This window comes from Lacerta agilis, chromosome 8 (assembly GCF_009819535.1).
Source record: "Lacerta agilis isolate rLacAgi1 chromosome 8, rLacAgi1.pri, whole genome shotgun sequence".
Lineage (NCBI taxonomy): Eukaryota > Metazoa > Chordata > Lepidosauria > Squamata > Lacertidae > Lacerta > Lacerta agilis.
The window spans coordinates 76,471,221-76,490,448 of record NC_046319.1 but is presented as its reverse complement, the minus strand read 5'-3'; the positions used below and the strand labels follow the sequence as shown (position 1 = coordinate 76,490,448).

General features: G+C 45.3%; 2 protein-coding genes across 2 annotated transcripts; both read right to left on the bottom strand.

Annotated features, from left to right (window-relative positions):
• Positions 1 to 1,819: 1,819 nt before the first annotated feature.
• TMEM160 (transmembrane protein 160) lies at positions 1,820 to 11,232 on the bottom strand. Its single transcript, XM_033158417.1, is given in 4 exon segments — positions 1,820 to 2,615; positions 2,617 to 2,666; positions 7,469 to 7,561; positions 11,008 to 11,232. Coding segments are annotated over 4 exon segments (543 nt in total). The 5' UTR covers positions 11,201 to 11,232; the 3' UTR covers positions 1,820 to 2,408.
• Positions 11,233 to 13,153: 1,921 nt separating this feature from the next.
• Positions 13,154 to 19,228, bottom strand: LOC117052045 (NTPase KAP family P-loop domain-containing protein 1-like). The gene is made up of 4 exons (XM_033158772.1): positions 19,120 to 19,228; positions 18,452 to 18,580; positions 16,455 to 18,300; positions 13,154 to 13,211 (listed from the first exon to the last, which is right to left on the bottom strand). Exons 1-4 carry the CDS (start codon positions 19,220 to 19,222, stop codon positions 13,154 to 13,156), a joined length of 2,136 nt encoding a protein of 711 aa, XP_033014663.1. The 5' UTR covers positions 19,223 to 19,228.

Here is a 19,228-nt window from a genome sequence, read left to right as displayed (position 1 = left end):
TTTCAGTAGGTGTGACAATTTTTCCTGGCAGGCTTAAGAGCAGTAAGATCTTGTCATAATAATGCATGTGTGTATCCTCATTTTGAGTTAATTAACAAAAGGATCCCACACACACCCCAAAGAGAAATACAAACTTATCTGAAAGTACTTGAAATAACAATGTGATGATTTTTTAGGGCACACACCAGCCTGAACATGCATGATTCCTCTGCAGTCTGGTCTCCCCTTAAATGTTTGTTAGTTATTTGGATCAAAAATTCGAAAGTGTGTTTTCTCAAATTTGCTAGTGATAGGATAGCTCAGTTGGTAGAGCACGAGACTCTTAATCTCAGGGTCGTAGGTTCGAGCCCCACCCTGGGGAAAAAGATTCCTGCATTGCAGGGGGGTTGGACTAGATGACTCTCGTGATCCCTTCCAATTTTACAGTTCTGTGATTCTGCTATAAAAGCAGAAGTGGTTGCCAAGTGCCATCAAGGACAGGTGTGAAATTCAAAGCAGCCTTGGCAAATTGTGAGCAGTTACCTGAAACGAAAGGAAATTCGTCACTGCTAAAGCACAAAGAAGGGTCTCAATACCGTCGAGAAAAGTGACTGCCTTCCTCATTGCCAGCTCAAACATTCAAATAGGACAAGAGCTACTGTGCACAGGGTCACGTTAAGTGTATAAGGTGAAACATGACAGAGCTGGATAGGTAGACTTTTTCCTCCCACATAATACTAGGAGTTGGGGCCATCCAGTGAATCTGAATGTTGGAAGATTCAAGAAAGGACTTCTTCACACAGCACATAAACTATGGAAGCAGTTTCCCCCAGAGGTAGTGACGGCCACCTGCTTGGATGGCTTTAAAAGAGACTTTTTAGCAGTCCCCGGAGGATAAGGCTGCCAGTGCCTGTTAGCCACAAAGGCTCTGTTGTTGGAGGCAGGGTGCTTCCGAGTATCAGTTGCTGGGACACACAAATGGGGAAAGTGCTGTTGTGCTTAGGTCCTGCTTCATTTTCCACAGGCATCTGGTTGTCCCCAGGGAGAGCAGGCAGTAGACTAGATGGGCCTTTGGCTTGATCCAACATAGTTTTTCTTATGTACCCAGAGGGGGAATGAAGTCAAATCACAGCCCTTCCCATCTACGTCAGCTGCATGGAGAAAACAGCTGGCTGTGCATGTCTGGGGGGAAGAGCTCTCATCTTCCCTATTATGAGTGCATGACAAAGCCCCTGCCTGGAGGAGCAGCACAGCTCAAATGTGGCTCAACAGGGGAAGGCCTGCAAACACACGGACAGCTCTACCCAGAGCTGCCTCTTGGCTTGTGGGTGCCTTATTGGCACTTATGGTAGAAACATTGCTGGGAACAGTGCTCCAAGCGTGGCTTGGGAGTAGTTCTAGCTTCTCTCAGTGCTCCAGAGTGCTCAATGTAGTGCCTTTCCAGGACATGCTGGGAAATGTTAACTGGTGGCTTGTAGATGCAGCTACCCAGCATTGTGGGGAGGGGGGGGGTGGCAAGGGCAGGCATTTGTGATGGTGGTGGGCCCTGGCAGCTTCACTGGAGTAGCGAGCTACAATGTGAAGAGTAGGATTGTGCCAACCTTTATAGCAGGGGTGCAAGGGAACTTCTGGATTCCATTCCTCAAGGGTCCCACCTTATCTCAAGAACCATCCTCACACCTTGATGTGAAAATTGTGGGAAGCTATGAAGGGAGAAGATGGCCTTAGGTGCCAACAGGCAGAACGTACGAAATTGTTTTTGTACGTAGAAGTAAGTCTCCCCACCTAAAAAACAAGAGCTGTGTGCCTGGCTTGCTATCAGAGGAAAGAGTGTGAGCAGTTGGTTTTGGTGTCTTTAATACAAATGTCAACTGATCTGGACAGGTGGAGCAAAGAAGGCATGGGCCAGTGGCAGAAGAGATATACCTGATATGTGAGGAGCAGGAGGATTGGGGAGCATAAGCAACACTGGAAAAGCAGGGCCAAGCTTTACAGGAGGTGCCAAGATAGCTGGACATTTCTTACAATATCTTTAGCTGATAAATAATCAGCTAGCGTATCAATTAACTGGTTGAAGCGGGGGGAGCAGAGCAGAGCAAGACCAACGTCATCAGAATGCTTACGTGCCAGAGATCCCAGTTCAACAAGAATGCATGCTGCTGGCTCAGCAGAGTGTCCTCTGAACAATCCCTTTCTTTGTCGTTGCCGGTGACCTGATTTTTGCTACTGTCACTTCCCAGAGCCCATCTGGAAAACCTAAAATAAATACAAAGCAGCCAACACACCCGCTTGTCTCTTGTTTGCAAGGAAGCCACCTGTCCTTGCCCTTCGGCCCTAAAGGCAGAAGGATTCAAACATGCCGGGTGGGGTGGCCTTAAAAGCTCAGTCCACAGAATACAATCGCGTGTCTGCACAAGCCAACTGGGCCTTCACTTATCCGACTTCCCGTCCTCCTTTTTCTTGTCCTGGCACTTGTCACTGGGGTCGTCCTGGATGATCTCCACCTCCAAGCGCCCAATGTAGAGGGAGATGGCGCACAGCCAGAACAGTGCCACAGTGGTGACTGCAGCACAGTTCAGGAGAGCTGTGGAAAAGGACAGCATCATGGTGCGACGGAGGAGGAAGAGGCTGACGAGGGTAGGAGGCGCTGCCGTACGAGACACAGATTCCACCCAGGATGAAGAAACCTGCAAGGAGATACTGAAGTCAGCATTGGGGCAGTACTAAGCAGTGAATATGCCTATCTATACAATTCAACAGCCTTCTACTAAAACGGTCTCTTCCCAACTCTGATTCTATGGGGGGAAAAACCTATGTACGTCTGGATGGGCTTATACTGGAGGGGAGAAATCCCTTATTAATTATTATGTGTTCTTTATGAATTTCAGACCTTCCAGCTGACATTAAAAAGTAACATGAAATTTTATTAGACCAACTAAGTTTGGTCTAGGAGCACGCATGCCTTCAAGACGAAACCAAGGCTCTTCATGGGTTTGAAAAACAAACCATTGATGAAAGTTCTACATGACTCTAAAGCCTGCATAGGTCTCTGTTAATCTCTGCCTACTTCCTGTGTCTGAATTAATATGGTTACCAATCTCTACTGAGTTTCCCTATTCACCAGAAGTGGCACAGGCTCAGAAAAGGAAGTATGTAATCTGTTCCTCCAAATCTGGAGGTTATTTTGATACACAAGAGACCCACTCCACATCTCCTGCTGTAGTGGTGGAGGGCAAGATCCCACTGGGACAGGGAATCTGGTGTGAAAAGCCTGGGGAGGTGGGAGGGATTCAGTTGGAATGTTTGACACGCACACCTGTCTTGCAGAGGTAATTTCCTATTTCCAGCATGATGAACCCAAAAAGAAACCATGCCTACTCCACTGGCCTCATCAAAGATAAAGCTTGACCAGAATTATTCCTCACCACCACCCCTTCATACCTGTACAACTATGTCATTTCTCAAAACGCACAAATGCTGTTTATAAACACAAACACCAACACAACTAACTGCAGCTCAGTTTCAAGTATGAGGATCCACTGCCCCACTGTGGCATAACTGAGAAACACTGTTTTGGAACCAGTTGACAGATTTAAGACCAGTGACTAAATCTTTTTCAGGCAGCCCTCCATATCCCAACAATATTGACTTGCTGTGTAAACTGCTACTCTCTCTCTCTCTCTCTCTCTCTCTCCTCTCTCTCCTCTCTCTCACTCACTCACCAACCCACCCACCCACATATATATAGTGTCTGTGATGAGAGTGGGATTTTTACCAAAGCTGGTGCAATCCAAGAAGATGCTATACCTAAAACTCTGGTTTTCTACTTGCGTGCCTAGCTTCTGCATTGCATATGGAGGAGGATACATTAAAACAAACTTGTCCACTTCACTGCAGCCAAAGGGAATGAAGGACACATGACAGTCTGCGAGGGACTTGTGGGGCTTGCACAATATTGTGACACTACTCCCTGCAGTTCCTGTGCAGGAAAACCAGTGCCATAGCAGCTCCTCAAGTGTAGGATTGTTTGCGAGCCACTAGCCAATGCCTGTCACTGGGCTCTCCCACATTTGCCTTGGGGAGAGAAGCTACCCAAAAACTTTCTCTGCTTCAGACGAAAACCTGGGGCTTGGCTGTGGATGGTCTCAGTGTGTAACGCCAGACCCAGCAAAGTACCAAAAGATGCCCGTTTAAATTCCTGCATCAAAGCAGTCCTTATCAGAAAGCTGGCAGCAACTGGGTATGCCACAAACTGAGACTACTCTTCCTGCCTTCTCACAGAGCCCCATCCAGCGACCTCCCTCTCCTGACACAGAACTGCACTGAGGTGAAAGAGGTGAGGATACTGTAAAGAACCCAGTATCTGGAGAAAAGCCAATGAACTAAATGCAGCTTATCCGCAGAACTGTGGCTTGTTTTTAGGAAAAAGCTATTTACATTTGGAAGATGACGGAATTATGCAAGCTTATAGGTCATTGCAATCTGCATAATTATCAGCGTGCTGAATTTCCTTTAAAATGAGGAAGGAGGGAGAACCACTTTAAGGGGCCAAGTGTATGTTCTGGTGCCCTAGCCTCTGGCGTAAGGAACAAGCGCTACTCTTTGCAGCATCAGCCTCAAGTGTTGGCCTGACTGCAAGTGCTGGGGGGCGGGCAAGGTAAATGGGGAAAGAATTGAGAGATTGTTACCCAGTTGGGTAGGTGGACATACAAAAATGGAGTGAAGAGGACAGTGAAGCACCTGCTGGCACAGCTTGGTGCTTAGGGAGCAGAAGGCCAGGGGGCCAACATCTCACAAAGGAATTCTGCTGGGCCCCTGTAATGTAGATTTCTTATAAGCAAGCAAGAATGCAGTACAGAGTAGGGAAACTTGTGATCTCCAACCCTCATCAGCTCGTGTGGTCAATGGTCAACTGTTATAGTCGTAGTCCAGCGACGTTGGAAGGGCGACAGGTTCCCCAGTCCTGATGCGGTCAAACCCTGCCTCCTCTTGTCTCCTCCCCTGCTTTATTTCACAGACTTCAGGGCACATCAATTTCGACTTTCCATTTTATTCAGGCTTAAAGAGTTCAAGTCTTCATTTCAAAGAACAAACCCTCTGCTCCTGCTACCTTCCTCTCTGCACACCTGCTACTCCTTCCTGGGCATTCCATGTGGGCAAAGGGAATACACCTGCAACTCAGTGGATCCTCAGCCTCTTAACTGCCGGTGCTGGCCACACTTGAGCTTTTAAAGTGGGCTACTTCTCCCCACCCAGCTTTGTCCTAGGGATAAGCAAACTGTCCAAGGTCACTGCATAAAGCCACAAACTGAAACCGTCCCTGTCTGACTTTCAAGGTATAGAATTGTTTGCTCTTCTGGATGCCGTTTACAGAAGATGACATCACAAGGGCTATTAGTGTCTGAAATGTCAATTGAGACTTATAAGGTCCTCTTGTCTTTTGACTCACTTATTCAGAGAAGCTCTTTCTGGCTCTAACCATCAATTAGCTCTTCCAAATGTTGGAAGAATGACTGCCCCAGTCATAGACAGTACAGTGTCTACAGACAAATGCTGCACAAGGTGCATCTCAAGTAGGTTCCCCCTCGGACAACCACAGCTCTCCGTAAGTCATTTGCCACACGGCAACAGCCTAGAAGAACAACCCACTCTTTTCCAGTTTGCAAAGTCTTCTTAATCCAGTAACTCAATCCAGCCATTTTGACTCCCCACCTGCAGCCACCTGCAAATAAACAGGTCTGTTTTGCAAACGGGCAAAGCAGGCTGTGATGCTAGTGCCCACTTCCTGAGCTCCAGAGTTACAGCTTCAGTACCAAAGAGGAAGTGAGAGGAATAGCCGCAGGACCATGGCGCAAGGGTTCTCTCCTGTAGGGCTGGGTGATGCTGGGTTTTCAACACTGCGGTTTGGCGATATACAGCGATGCTGAAAAAAGCTGCGTTGGCCCCGCCGGCGAGATGCCAGGTGAAACTGCTGCAGCTCTCATTGTGGGAGCTGAGGCGCTTTCACCCCAGTGCCTTGCGGGCTGTGACGGGGGGGGGGGGGCTCCATAAAATTGCTTGGCTGAGGCGAGGCAGCAGCGTGCTCCTCAGCCATGCAGTTTAAAGAAGGGGAGGAAGGAACAAGCTGTAATGGCACCTCGCCGATTCAGCTTGATTCTCCCTATGCTGGGGCAGAGTGCGATGGCGGTATCACCAGCAATATGATTCCCTCTGCCTGTAGCTCCCAGCTAGTTTGTTTCTCCCTCAGTGTGCTGGGGGCAAAGGGACTCAAGAGCGGTGACAGTTTCACCAGCAAAATACTGCTGAGTGAAGCTGTCATCGCAGCCTGCCCCCACATACCAGTCCTAGGCAATATAACGATATATCACCCAAACCTACTCTCCTGCTACATATGCCAACTATACAGCTTGTGGGTTCTCTGAAGAGCAGAGGGGACCAGAGGCTAGGTACCTTCTATTTCATCAGCTGTATTGGAAGACCTTGACCAAGTCTCACAAAGTGACCCATGGGGACCCACCCTTAGTGTTAATTATCCTCACCACGGCCCTGAAGGCAGGCCTGTAATTTATTCTCATATTACCAGTGATCAGTGTTAGAAACTCAGATATATAATCTAATCGCCAAATGGCACTTTAACCTGGGTTGCGGTCACCATAATGGAATATCTAGGTTATGTTCCCCCACCACCACCACCGCATGGGATAATATTATTCTGATTCTGATTCTTATACCACTTTATATTTTAAAGAACAAATCTCCAAGCAGTTTACAACACATTAAAACATCAAATAAAACAACGCAGAATAAAATGAATTCAAGCTACAAAGGAAATATTTCAGATCCTTCTCTCAGTGACATTTTGCTTTCCTCAGTGGCCAACCTGGCATCCACAGATCTATCTCCCAGTGGTCCCAACTGGACCCACACTAGTCACAAAATGTGCCTGGCTAATTTCGAACACTGCCAGTGATGTGGGTTTCCTATTTTAAATTGAATTAGAAAAGTGTCCTGTGCAAATTGGGGGAATTTTCTGATACCCTTGACTGGAGAGTGATGTAATTTAGCATATTTCACCTGTATTTAGTAAACAAGGCTAAAAGAGTTCAAACTGTCAAGCTTGCCTAATACTGTGGTCACAATGGGTATCCTTTGTTGTTACTAACCATCTTATGAATCAACATTTTTTCCGCTCCACATCACTGCACACTGCAGATGAGGCAATTGTATGGCCTGTATGAACCCACAATGCAAGTTTCTGATCCAAAGGATAAATGACTCAGCGCCATGTAAGCTGACTGTTTGCGCCTTCTCCCTTCTCCCTAAGGAAAGGGTTTGGCCTGTTGACACAGGTAACCCCTTCTATGATTGTCATCCTCTTAGAACAATGATGCCAACATTTTGATGGAATGATTCCTTTATCTACAGCAGCAAACAAAGATCTGCAATATCCTGTCACCCCACCCTGAGTATCGACTTGCTTGTTACCTACCATAAGCTGCTTCGCGCCCCATGTCGCTCTGAACGTAAGAAATCACTCCAACGCCAGTAGCCAGCAAGCCATTCCGAAACCAGGAGAGGAACCCTGGTGAGAAAGGAGGAAGGGAATAAGAACCATCTCCTCCTGTGTTTAACCAGGCATGGTTTCTATCAGATTAAATCAATACATATTAATAATGCTAATATTACACCCTACACATATCCACACAGAAGTAAGCCCCACGGAGACATACTCCCAGGTAAGCCTGTAAAATATGATAGTCCAGTACTACTGTTAATAAACATAACCATCACCTTCCTTTACAGGACTGGTTGTTACAAGGATTAACTAAGACAATACAGTGGTACCTTGGTTCCCAAACTCAATGTGTTCTGGAAGTCCGTTCGACTTCCAAAATGTTCACAAACCAAGGCTTCTGACTGGCCCGGAAACAATGCCAACAGCTGAAATGGACGTTCGGCTTCCCCAAAAAGTTTCGCAAACCAGAACACATACTTCCGGGTTTGTGGCATTTGGGAGCCGACTTGTTCAGAAACCAAGGTACCACTGTATTCATGAAGCGTTCTGAACACTCAAAAACAGATATAAAAGTGCTGCTGTTGTTTCAGTTCTGAATACAGTGGTACCTCGGGTTAAGAACTTACCGTATTTTTCGCTCCATAAGACATACTTTTTTTCCTCCTAAAAAGTAAGGGAAAATATCTTGGCGTCTTATGGAGCGAATGGTGGTCGCTGGAGCCAAATTGCCCAGGGGCCAAAAGCAGATCATGCTTTTTTTTTTTTTTACAAAGAGAAAAGGGGGTGTTGAAAGGACCCCGCTCAGCAGCTGATCAGCAAGAGATCGGGAGAGAGATAAGAGTCCCCAGCTCCCTTTCTGCTCCGCCCCCTTGCCCAGGCCCTCCATTGTTGAATGTGCTGCTGAGGGAGGTTGCTTGTTTCCCCAGCGACATGTGACTGGCTGATTAGATTATCTGTCTAGAAACTGTAGAAACAGCTCCCTTTCCTTAAGAAGCTGCAGAAATGTGAGTGGAACCCCATAAAAATGGGGCTTTTCCTCTTTGCTTTTCCCCCCTTTGCAAAAGAAGCTTTGCTTTTCCCCCTTTGCAAAAAACCTGCCAAACTTTTAGCTGATCCTCAAAAAAACAGGGCTTTTACCTTTGCAAAAAAGCTGCACAAATTTGAGCTGATCCTCAAAAAAAAAACACAAAAAAACAGGGCTTTTGGAGGAGAACCAGATTTTTTTTTCTTGTTTCCTCCTCTAAAAATGAGGTGCGCCCTATGGTCCGGTGCACCCTATGGAGCAAAAAATACGGTAATTCATTCTGGAGGTCTGTTCTTAACCTGCAACTGTTCTTAACTTGAGGTACCACTTTAGCTAATGGGGGCCCCCGCTGCCGCCGTCACACGATTTCTGTTCTCATCCTGAAGCAACGTTCTTAACCTGAGGTACTATTTTTGGGTTAGCAGAGTCTGTAACCTGAAGCATCTGTAACCTGAAGCATCTGTAACCTGAGGTACCATTGTATCTTTAAATGTTCTTAGCTTTTAATGTTTTTCATGTTATTCTTCATATTGTTTGTAAGGATGACTTGAGACCATTGAGCCACAGCTTGTGTGGCTCCTCCCCCTGCCCACTGAGAGTGAAAAGGGAGGGAGGAGCAGGCAGTTGGTGGGCAACTGGCAGCCCAACTGCAAGCAACTGTGGGAGCAAGGTGGGTTGAAAGGCAGTGTAAACACCCAAAGTGATTTAATGAGCATTCACGTTTCATAGGAAGGACTTGTTTGTTCGTATTCCATATATGCCACCCCTTGATGCCAACAATTCCAGGGTGGTTTACAGCAAAAGAAAAGTGGGGAAGAGAGAGAGCCCGATGAGCTGCCAAACACCGAGCAGTACTCCAGTTTGGGTGTTTCCTCTACCACAGCAACCATCACCACTCAAGAATCATATTGAACATTATTCTCTTGGAGCGTATTGGTTTTATTATAGAATTTTTATTGGTATGTTGGAATTTTACTTAAACCACTCTGAAAGGTCTGGCTGAAAAGTGGCATATAAACATCTTAAATACATGAAATAATGCAAGATTACAGCATCTACAAAATCTGAAGCAGTAGCTAGAAACAGCATGATAAAAGTACGTAAAGACCCTGAACAATACTGTAATGAAGTCTTAGCTAGGGGGCAGGCAACGAAACAAACCACCAAACAGGTCGAAACAAACAAACAAAATTCCTTCCAGTAGCACCTTAGAGACCAACTAAGTTTGTTATTGGTATGAGCTTTTGTGTGCATGCACAACTTAGTTGGTCTCTAAGGTGCTACTGGAAGGAATTTTTTAATTTTTTATTTTGTTTCGACTACGGCAGACCAACACGGCTACCTACCTGTAACCAAACAGGTGCCAGTGGAAGACCCCAGGTTCTGTCCTGAGACCTACAGTTAAAAGGGTGAAGAAGCAGGTGGTGCAGAGAGATCCCTTGGCGAGAAGATGCCATTCAAGAAAACTGACCATTCAGAGCTGGAACAGCCAATGGTCTAAGCCAGGAAAAGGCACTTCCTATATACTGAAAGGTAAGGGTTGGTGGGAGTTCTGCATCCCTGTTCTAAATCATGTTCCACATAAGAGGATCTTTGATATTTAGTTAAATCACTAGGCAATACTTCAATTGACTGTTTTGCCTAGTACACAAAATCACTCACTAACTTTGATGATATAAAGCTAGATTTGTTTCTCTTCACAAATGATGTCTGACTAAAGAAGATAATGCAGACCTCCAGATGTTCCAACTACAACTCCCATCAGCGCTGACCACTGTCCATGCTGGCTGTGGAACAACATTTGAAGGGCCACAGGTACCCCACACTTGGCACGAGACAGAATGAGGTAACAACAAAGCTTAATGTTTTCAAAAGTGGGGATTAGCCATTGCTGCTGCTTCCTAGAATCCTACTTATAGGTTGACACCTGATCTAGCCTGCAGCCTCACATCTTCCAACTAAGTCTATATGCAGACCTCAATGTCCAGTGTAATTGTTTCTTGGGTGGTGGGGGGTGTTTCTGATCCCTTCCAACTCTGCGTTATGCACCACCTACCCCAGGCATGGGCAAACTCCGGCCCTCCACATGTTTGGGACTACAATTCCCATAATCCCTGACCACTGGTCCTGTTAGCTAGGGATGATGGGAATTGTAGTCCCTACCCTGACGAAGAGCTCTGCCGAACTCTTAACAATGCACATTGCTGGGGGATATTAAAATAAAATATTGCTGGGGGATATTAAAGTTAAAGATGTAATGTAAAATATCTAAAATAAGGAGTTATTTTTTTAAAAGCAGGCTCCTAAGAGGTGACCCTTGGCCCACATTAAGGCTCCCTGTTGCCGCCCTTTAATGTCTTATCTACTTCCTGCAACAGACCTTAAGCTCCGCCCCTTCAGAAGTCCCGCCCACGTCGGCCTTCCGAAGGCCCCACCCCCTCCCTGCGCGCGCCTCGCTCCCCTCCCCCGCCCGCCGCCCTTCCCTCACCGGTCTCGTGAGCTTTCCTGAGGAGCCAGGCGTCAGCCTTGTCCAGCTCCGAGACGACGGGAGGTCCCGGGCCCCGCCCAGAACTGGGCCTCGCCGCCCTCCCTTTCCACGACCAGGCCTCTCCCCTCAACAGGCCGCCGGCCCCTCTCGCTCGCGCCATGGCACGGCTCCACCAGCCCCCGCTCAGCGCCATGACGGCGGCCTCGGAAAAGGCTCAAGACTGAGGAGAGACCGCCCCTGTCAGGCACGGAAGGCGGGGCTGGCGCTGATAGGTCGCGTGGGCTGCCGCTCCTCGGCAGCGCCGCCCCTCCGCGGGGAGTTTTCGAGAGGGATTGGCCGAGGCGCATGTCGTTGTGAAGTGAGGCGGGGCCGTTGCTCATCAGGATAGGTCCTTCGTGACCCATCGGCTATTCTACGGGGTACCTTCACCCTACCTGAGGGAAGTAGCCAGAGGCAAATGCCTGATTGGTCTTCCGAGAGCATTCTGGGAGATGCAATCCCTGTCCTCTGTGCTGGGCTGCCCCGTTGCATGCTGGGGATTGTAGTTCTCTACCTCAGGAGTGTCAAGTACAGAGAGAAAAAGGCGGTTGAGTGACAGAAAGCGTCCCCAAGGTTCCAGTGTTAGGACCATTTAGAACCGAGGACAGCTTCGCATGTGTGACTGACGTGTGGAAGGAAGGAAGAAGAGATGACATGCCTGCTGGTGCTCGCCTCTGACGTTTTAATTTCCAAGCTCCGCTCAATCTGCCATATGAAAATATTAACAGTGGGCTAAGAGTTCAGGCCTGTCATAAGCTGCTCGCTTCCAGCTCTGAGACCAATGTTCAGTGTGGACCATCTTACAGTGATATGACAGGGCTGCCATAAACCACAAAGATAATATTAGTTACAGGTAGGTAGCCGTGTTCATCTGCCATAGTTGAAACAAAACAAACAAACAAATATTAATATATATTTTTTAAAAAACAAAATATTTAAAAATAATAATTCAGAAATAGACTGGAAAGAGAAGTTGCTGAATTGCAACTTATTGCCAAACTTAAAACCATGGAGAGACCTGGTCTGAATAGAAACATTGGATTATTACCTCATTATACATGATATATACATGATTATACATGATTTTTAGCCATCTCACCCCTTGCTTTTTCCTGTAAGACCAATTGCAGTCGTTAACAGTGGTCAACAGTCAAAACAAAATAAAAAATAAAAAGTTTTAGGACCAGGTTTACCCATAGCTGTCAACTTTTCCCTTTTTTTTAAGGGAAATTCCCTTATTCCGAATAGGATTCCTCGCAAGAAAAGGGAAAAATTGACAGCTATGGGTTTACCACACCTATCAGCCGATTACCCATTCCCACCACCCTTCTGAGTAATAGCCCTCCCCACCCTCTCACTGAATATAAGGTTCTGGTGACTTCTGTTTCAGTGTACAGTATCTGAAGAAGTGTGCATGCACACGAAAGCTCATACCAAGAACAAACTTAGTTGGTCTGTAAGGTGCTACTGGTAGGAATTTTTTAATTTTGTTTTGAAAGATAATATTTGTAGTATTGGACTGCACTGCAGGGTTGCCATAAACCCTACTAGGCTCTCAGTGCCCCATTTCTCCTGAGCCATGGACATCAATGCTCCCATCTCTCTGCAACATGTAAATAAAAACACTGGGCATTTTATTTATGACAGGAAGTGAGCATTTGCTTGAGGTCACAAATCTGTGGCAAATATTGCCCTGCTTGGGGTAAAACCTCAAGTGTACCATATAGATGTATTCGGGCTCCATTCAAAGGCTCCAGTTCCTCTTTAACACCAAATACCTTTTTTGATCCCCGTTTCCTGTCCCTCCTGAGAGCCAGGGCCCCTTTCTCTTCTACATTGGGAAAGAAAACCTAAATTGTGTCTCCCATTTATTATATATATATATAAATTGTACCATTTTGCAGAATTTCACACATTATTTTTACAGGCGCCCCATTTCCTGAAATGGCAAGAGGTTTCAGGGGTGCTGCTTTCCTGGGGCCAGCTTCCTTTGGAAGGAGAGATCACTGGATGCTTATGTGAGTTTGCAATGTTTGTATTTATGTACAATTATACAAGATGAGCACAGGAAGAGGCAAACAGCACAGCATTCTTTTCCACAGTAAATTTACTGCCTCATGATCAAATCCCCTGGATCCAGCACTCCCAAGATATAATCACCCAAACTGCAAGAAGTGAGGTTACAGGGAACCAGGCAGAGGGGCTTTCTTGGTAGTGGCATCCACCCTGTGGAACACCCTCCCTTCAAGCAATAATGATAATAATTTATTATTTATGCCCCACCCATCTGGCTGGGTAAGATAAGCAAGATAAGTAAGATAAGCAAATATCTTACTTTTAAAAGACATCTTAAGGCAGCCCTGTTTAGGGAAGTTTTTAATGCTGTATTGTGTTTTTAATATGCAGTTGGGAGCCACCCAGAGTGGCTGGGAAAACCCAACCAGATGGGCGGGGTATAAATAATCTGCACACACAGATCTCAAGCCTCACCCATAGGTGTTGGATAGGGGTGAAGCAGTCAGAAAAGGCATGTGTAATCTCTTTTGAAATGATTTTCATATTCCCACCATTTCTATTAAACTAGAGCCTGCCCTATCATTTGGCCGAGTGAGGCAACTGCTTCAGGTGGCAGGTGCTGCAGGTGGGAGTAAAGCAGGGGGAGCCCCTCCAGCTCTTCCTGTCAGTTGGAGGGCAGCTTTGTGTGCCACATGCCCTCCTCTGCACTCACTAAGTTAGCCTGCTGACTTTGGATGCAGTGGAGGATGCCGACCCATTGCCAGAGCTGAAGTCAGATTCAACTGCCAGAATGTATACATGGGAATGAGGTGAGGGGTGGGGATCTTTTAGACAGTGCTTTGTTTCTACAAAGAAAAAGAAAAAAGGTGCCGGTACTCTCTGGGCACAAATTTTCCCTGGGGCCAGGAGAAACAATTACATGTTAAACCAATACATGTTCTACTGAAACTTCATTAAGATCTTGGTACTGTATATAGTTGTTACATGGTGCATGATAATTAAATGACTTAAGGCAATACCATAACTTTTTCTGCGCTCTCAGTACCTGACTGTGCATGCTTATTTTCACCACAGGGTCATACCATCCGACATTCTGCTGGGACACAGGCTTGCACCTCCTTCCTCAGTCCTGGGAAGTATTTGCACAGCTTAGAGAAGGAGGCACGATGCTTTGAGAGGGTCCAAGAGCCATCCTGCCACCTTCCTAAAACCCTCCCAGCTTTGGAAATGAGGCAGCAGGGCTCCAGGATCCTGTCAGAGCCTCACACCTCCTTCCCTAAGCCCAGAAAACATTTGCCCAGCCTAGGAAAGGAGGCGCAATGCTCTGACGGGGTCCAAGAGCCCTCCTGTGTCCTCCCCTCAAAAGGGAGTGGAACTGTGTTCTGGCATGTTCAGCACTGCTTATAACCTGCGTCAAACATCCTAACGTATTGAGCTGCATCCGGATATCAATTCTAGCCCATAACACTCACTCTTTTACTAATCCTGGAAATCAGAGAGCAAATTCACCAACATTATGTTCCATAACATTTATAGTTAAATATAAATACTTCAATACACACACACCAGCACTTGTTGGTTTATTTAATAAAATTTATGTACCACTTTATTGTATTGACGCTTTTAAGCTGCTTACAAGAAATATTAAAATTATCGTAAACCACAGTTAAAAACAATAATTAAAATGAATTAAAAGATTAACAGTAAAATAAATTAAAATACATCAACATTTATATATCTAGGAAGGCTTGCCTAAACAAAAACACAGATGCTGAAATGTTGCCTTTACTCTACCTACATAAATCTCAACAGAAAGTGATCTGACCATGACAAGGTGCTGTTGTCAGTATCTCCCAGTTTCAGATCACCCTCTTCCTGCCCAGTTGAGGAAAATGGTCTTGCCCTTCCTCCCAGAAGAGCCCAGGATGGCAAACAAATAAGAATTAAAATATCTAAAAACAACCCAAATACAAATGCAGACTGGGAAATAGCTTATTGACAAGAGGGTCTTCAGGTAGGTCCTGAAAAGACAACAGACCCCCTAATTTTCGCAGTGTTTCATTTTCCAGTGATACACATGCAGCAGTGCCATTTCAGGGTTTGGTGGGGGAGATTCCCATCTGAGTTTCAAGCTCTGCCATTTCAGTATACAGTATTAACTACTGATTTAAAACAATGCATGTTAAAAGTATTTGTCTTGTTGTTTTTTAATGCCTTCTTTGACAGCCTCCTGCATAAGAAACAGAGAGATAGGTGCATTTGAGATATACCGGTAATGATGTGAGAGTTGACTTAACATCCTAATTGGCAAACCAGTATTGATCCAGGGTTGTTAAAATTGTCTACCAAATGTCTAACTAGTACAGTATTGGTTGATGTTTAATTTCTGGGTCATGGATATTGGTGGTTCTGGGGTATTTTTGTGTTTGGTTCTTTTAACTAGGGCTTTTTTTCCAGCCCTGGAACTCACTAGAACTCAGTTCTGACACCTCTCAGGTAGTGAGGTGTTCATGGTGAGTTCTGGCACCTCTTTTTTTAGAAAAATAGCACTGCTTTTAACCCTTTTGAGAAATGAGAAGTTGTAGAGCCCTTCGACTCTCTTCAGCCTGGTGCCCTCCAGATGTCTTTGACTACAACTCCCATCAACCTCAACCAGCACAAATGCAGAAGGCTGTCTCACACCTGTAGCCATATGCATTTTCAAACTGTTTGGGTTGTGTCGTGCTGTTGTGACACTGCTCTTCATTTAATTTAATTTTTTTTTTCCATTTCACTTTTAATTTGTATACCGCCTTTCTATAATAGTATACACAAGGCTGTTTACAAGCTGAAGGAACAACAAAATCTACAACAAAGATCACACACAGCTTATATCAATTTGATCTAATACAAAAAGTCATCATAAAAAACATATCATTAAAATAAACAATTTATATCAAATGAAGTAACATTCAATAATCCATTACATATACAATAACATTATGTATCAGCAAATAATAATTAAACAGAAATTCACTCTCAACAATAACAATGAATAATTACTAAACTTTAATCAATAAAAGTAACAGCAATTCACAATGAATAAAATACCACAATATATACAAAACATTGTAAAAGGATCAAGTTGAGAAACAAAGGCACACAACTTACAAAGTTATTTTAAAAAAATATTTCTGAACTCCTCTTCTCTCTTCTCAGATGTTTCTGCTTTTCTTAAAGTCACATTCTGGGAAAGACTGGAGGGTGGGGCAAGCCAGGTGGGAAAAGCCATTGTCTGATGGCCAGCACAAAGTCTCTCCCCCCTCATAATTCTTCCTTCAGAAACAGCTCCTTTATGAAGGAGACTCCTAGGGCTGGGGCGTCGGGCAAGGCGGGTGGGAAAAGCCCTTGACTGAAGGCCAGCACAAAGTCTCTCCCCCCTCATAATTCTTCTTTTGAAAACACCTCCCGTATGAAGGAGACTTCTAGGGCTGGGGCGTCGGGTAAGGCGGGTGGGAAAAGCCATTGCCTCATGGCCAGCACAGAGTCTTTCCCCCCTCACATTTCTTCCTCTCAGAACAGCTTCCTTATGAAGAATACTTCTAGAGGTGGGGCACCGGGCAAGGCAGGTGGGAAAAGCCATTGCCTGATTGCCAGCACAAAGTCTTTCTCCCCTCAATGGATGGTGACTTGCTGCCTTTTCCTCTACTGTTCCTTTCTCTGCTTTTTCTTCCTCTGCTGTTATGCTGTTCAGGCCCCGTAGCAACTCAAACGGCCTTTTCAAAGAGAGATCCAAACTGATCAGGTAATTTGCCAAATATCTGGCCCACTTTGCTGTGATATGGGACCTGGTGACCAGGAAGCTTCTGAAAAGATCTGGATCTCCATCCAGTTCCAGAAGGTTTTGGATATCATTCTTAATCTTAGCCAATGCTGGCTCATTTTCATCATAAATCTCCAGTAATGTTTTGCCATCTTCCTCTGTTTCCCTCCATAGCAGATTTCTTCCTTGTCTATCAGCTTCCCTCCTCTGGCTCTCCTCAAGCTTTCTTTGGTATCGGGCATCATCCAAACATTGCAAAATCCAGCTCAGGCGGCAAGGCCAGCAGTTGGAAAGAACAACCCAGTCTATCACCTGTCTGATGTCAATTTTTTCCTCATATTTCCAAGGAGCCTCCGATTCCAGCTTGGTGATGGACAAGATGGTCAGGACTGTGTTCACCACCCTCGTCAGTTGCGCAGAATTCCCTGGAATGTATTCATTATTCATCAGGTGCTTACAAATACTTAACTTTTCGCTACAGCTGGGGTCTCCTAAACCTACTACTGTGATCTTGATGTTGTTTTCTTCACAATAGCATGCAGCTGGATTCTCATAATCCACCTTCAGAATCTCATTAAACAGCCTTAATTTGTCCTTGGGAGTCATCTGCGGCAGGGAGAAGGGCAAGGACACAATTCGGTCTAAGTACAAGTAGCCATTCGTGTTTTTCTTTTGTTTCTGAATACAATCCACAAGGATGCTTGGATCAGCAGCCAAGATGGAGATAAATGGGGCATCCTTGTTGGAAAGAAGTATGTTGATGGCATCCAGAACATCCACCACTTTGTCCTGAGTGCACCTGTCCAAATTGATGATCTTAAGGACCACCAGGATCTCTCGCTTCTCTATCCATCCCAGGAACTGGAGGAAATTAGCTATGGTTTCCACTTCTTCTTTCACAAAGTTCATGAAGCCCATCTTGGCACTGAGGGTGTTTCTGTCAATTTCTATCTGAAGCTTCTTTTTAAGTGTGTAGTAGTACTTTGTCATTACATGTATGAAAGGAGCGATAAACAGAATAGCCCCTACTAAAGCAGTGGATCCAAAGAGCGACTTTAAATGATCTTCCTTTATCAACATGCTAACTGCTAGTAAAAGAAGAATCAAACCTATTATAACAGGAATGAAGAACTTCGCCCATCCTTTAAAAACCCATTTCTTTCTCTTAGTTTTTTTCAAAGATTGCCCATCAAGGATCATATAAGTTGTAAAAAGTGCTTTGTTTTTTCCTTCAATTCCATCAAGCAGCGCTGTAAGAATCCCAGCCCAGATGTGGTCACATCCCACATACTCCCAGGCATCGAAATGGATGAAGATGTACCGGGTACCTTTGAGTACTTCAGAACCGGAAGCAGGGTAACATAGAAGCATATGCCAAATGAGTGAAAGCAGGGAATACTTTCTTCCACTTTCCTCTCCCTCCGTGGGCATGTGGCCTATAAAAGAAAGCAGAAGCACACCATTTATATTAATCTGTACCCATTATTACTTAATATTGATTTCTCCTGGCCCCAGTTTATTCCACACTCCTTACATTCTGTCTCCTTATCTGGACTTTCTTTTCTCATGGGAATTGGTGGTACTTACTTTCAATTTCATCCAATAGTCTTCTTTTGTTTCTTCCCCATGGTGCGTAAAATCCCACTGTCACTGGCGGGTCAATCTCTTGTAGAGTCTTTGCCAGGGCTTTGCAGTAAAGGGCTTCGTGGGTTTCAACTGTGCAATCACAATCCGTTTTACAGGAAAGAAAGCAAAAAGTTACTATTTTTTTTAAAAAAAAAAACACCAGGTGGGTAGTAGCTGCAGTCGGCTCCTCCTATTGCAACCACAGGCATGAAATAAAGAGGCATGCCACAGGAGAAGTTAAATGAAAAAATTGGAACCACTGCTGAATGAGATGGGGTTGAACCTCCTGCTTCAGGGGCCAGGGGGAAGATGTAGCACTGACCGGCTTAAGCATGAAACTAAAGCAGCCTGACTACAGGCTCATACCACCACTGCTGCCACACGTGATTTCTCTTTCCTCCACAAGGCTTCCTCAGAGCCGCACGTACCATAAAGATCTGAAGAAGCCAGGAGGGAGGTGGGATGGGCTTAAATAGCCCCCTGCTTTGCTTAGCTCACTCTGTGCCACCATGCAATAGCACAGAAGTTTGTGGGTGAAGGCACGTCATGGCCCACTACTACCAGAACCCTGTGGGCCGAGCGGCTGAGAGGGGAAAGTGCAGAAAACTGATTTAGTAATAATGATGCACCTTCATGGTCTCTCATCAGTGCTTGGTGCTCTGGATCATTCATCTTTGTGGCTAAGCGTCTCAACTTCAGCAGCTGCTCAACTCTGTCAAAAAAGAAATACATAGAATA

Bases quoted from the DNA above. Each gene is read 5' to 3' on its own strand.
- LOC117052045 (XM_033158772.1), bottom strand. From the start codon at position 19,222: ATGTATTTCTTTTTTGACAGAGTTGAGCAGCTGCTGAAGTTGAGACGC. The intron at 18,581-19,119 runs GTGCATCATTAT...GTGATTGCACAG, and splicing joins ACTGATGAGAGACCATGAAG to TTGAAACCCACGAAGCCCTT. The intron at 18,301-18,451 runs GTAAGTACCACC...TTTCTTTTATAG, and splicing joins ACTATTGGATGAAATTGAAA to GCCACATGCCCACGGAGGGA.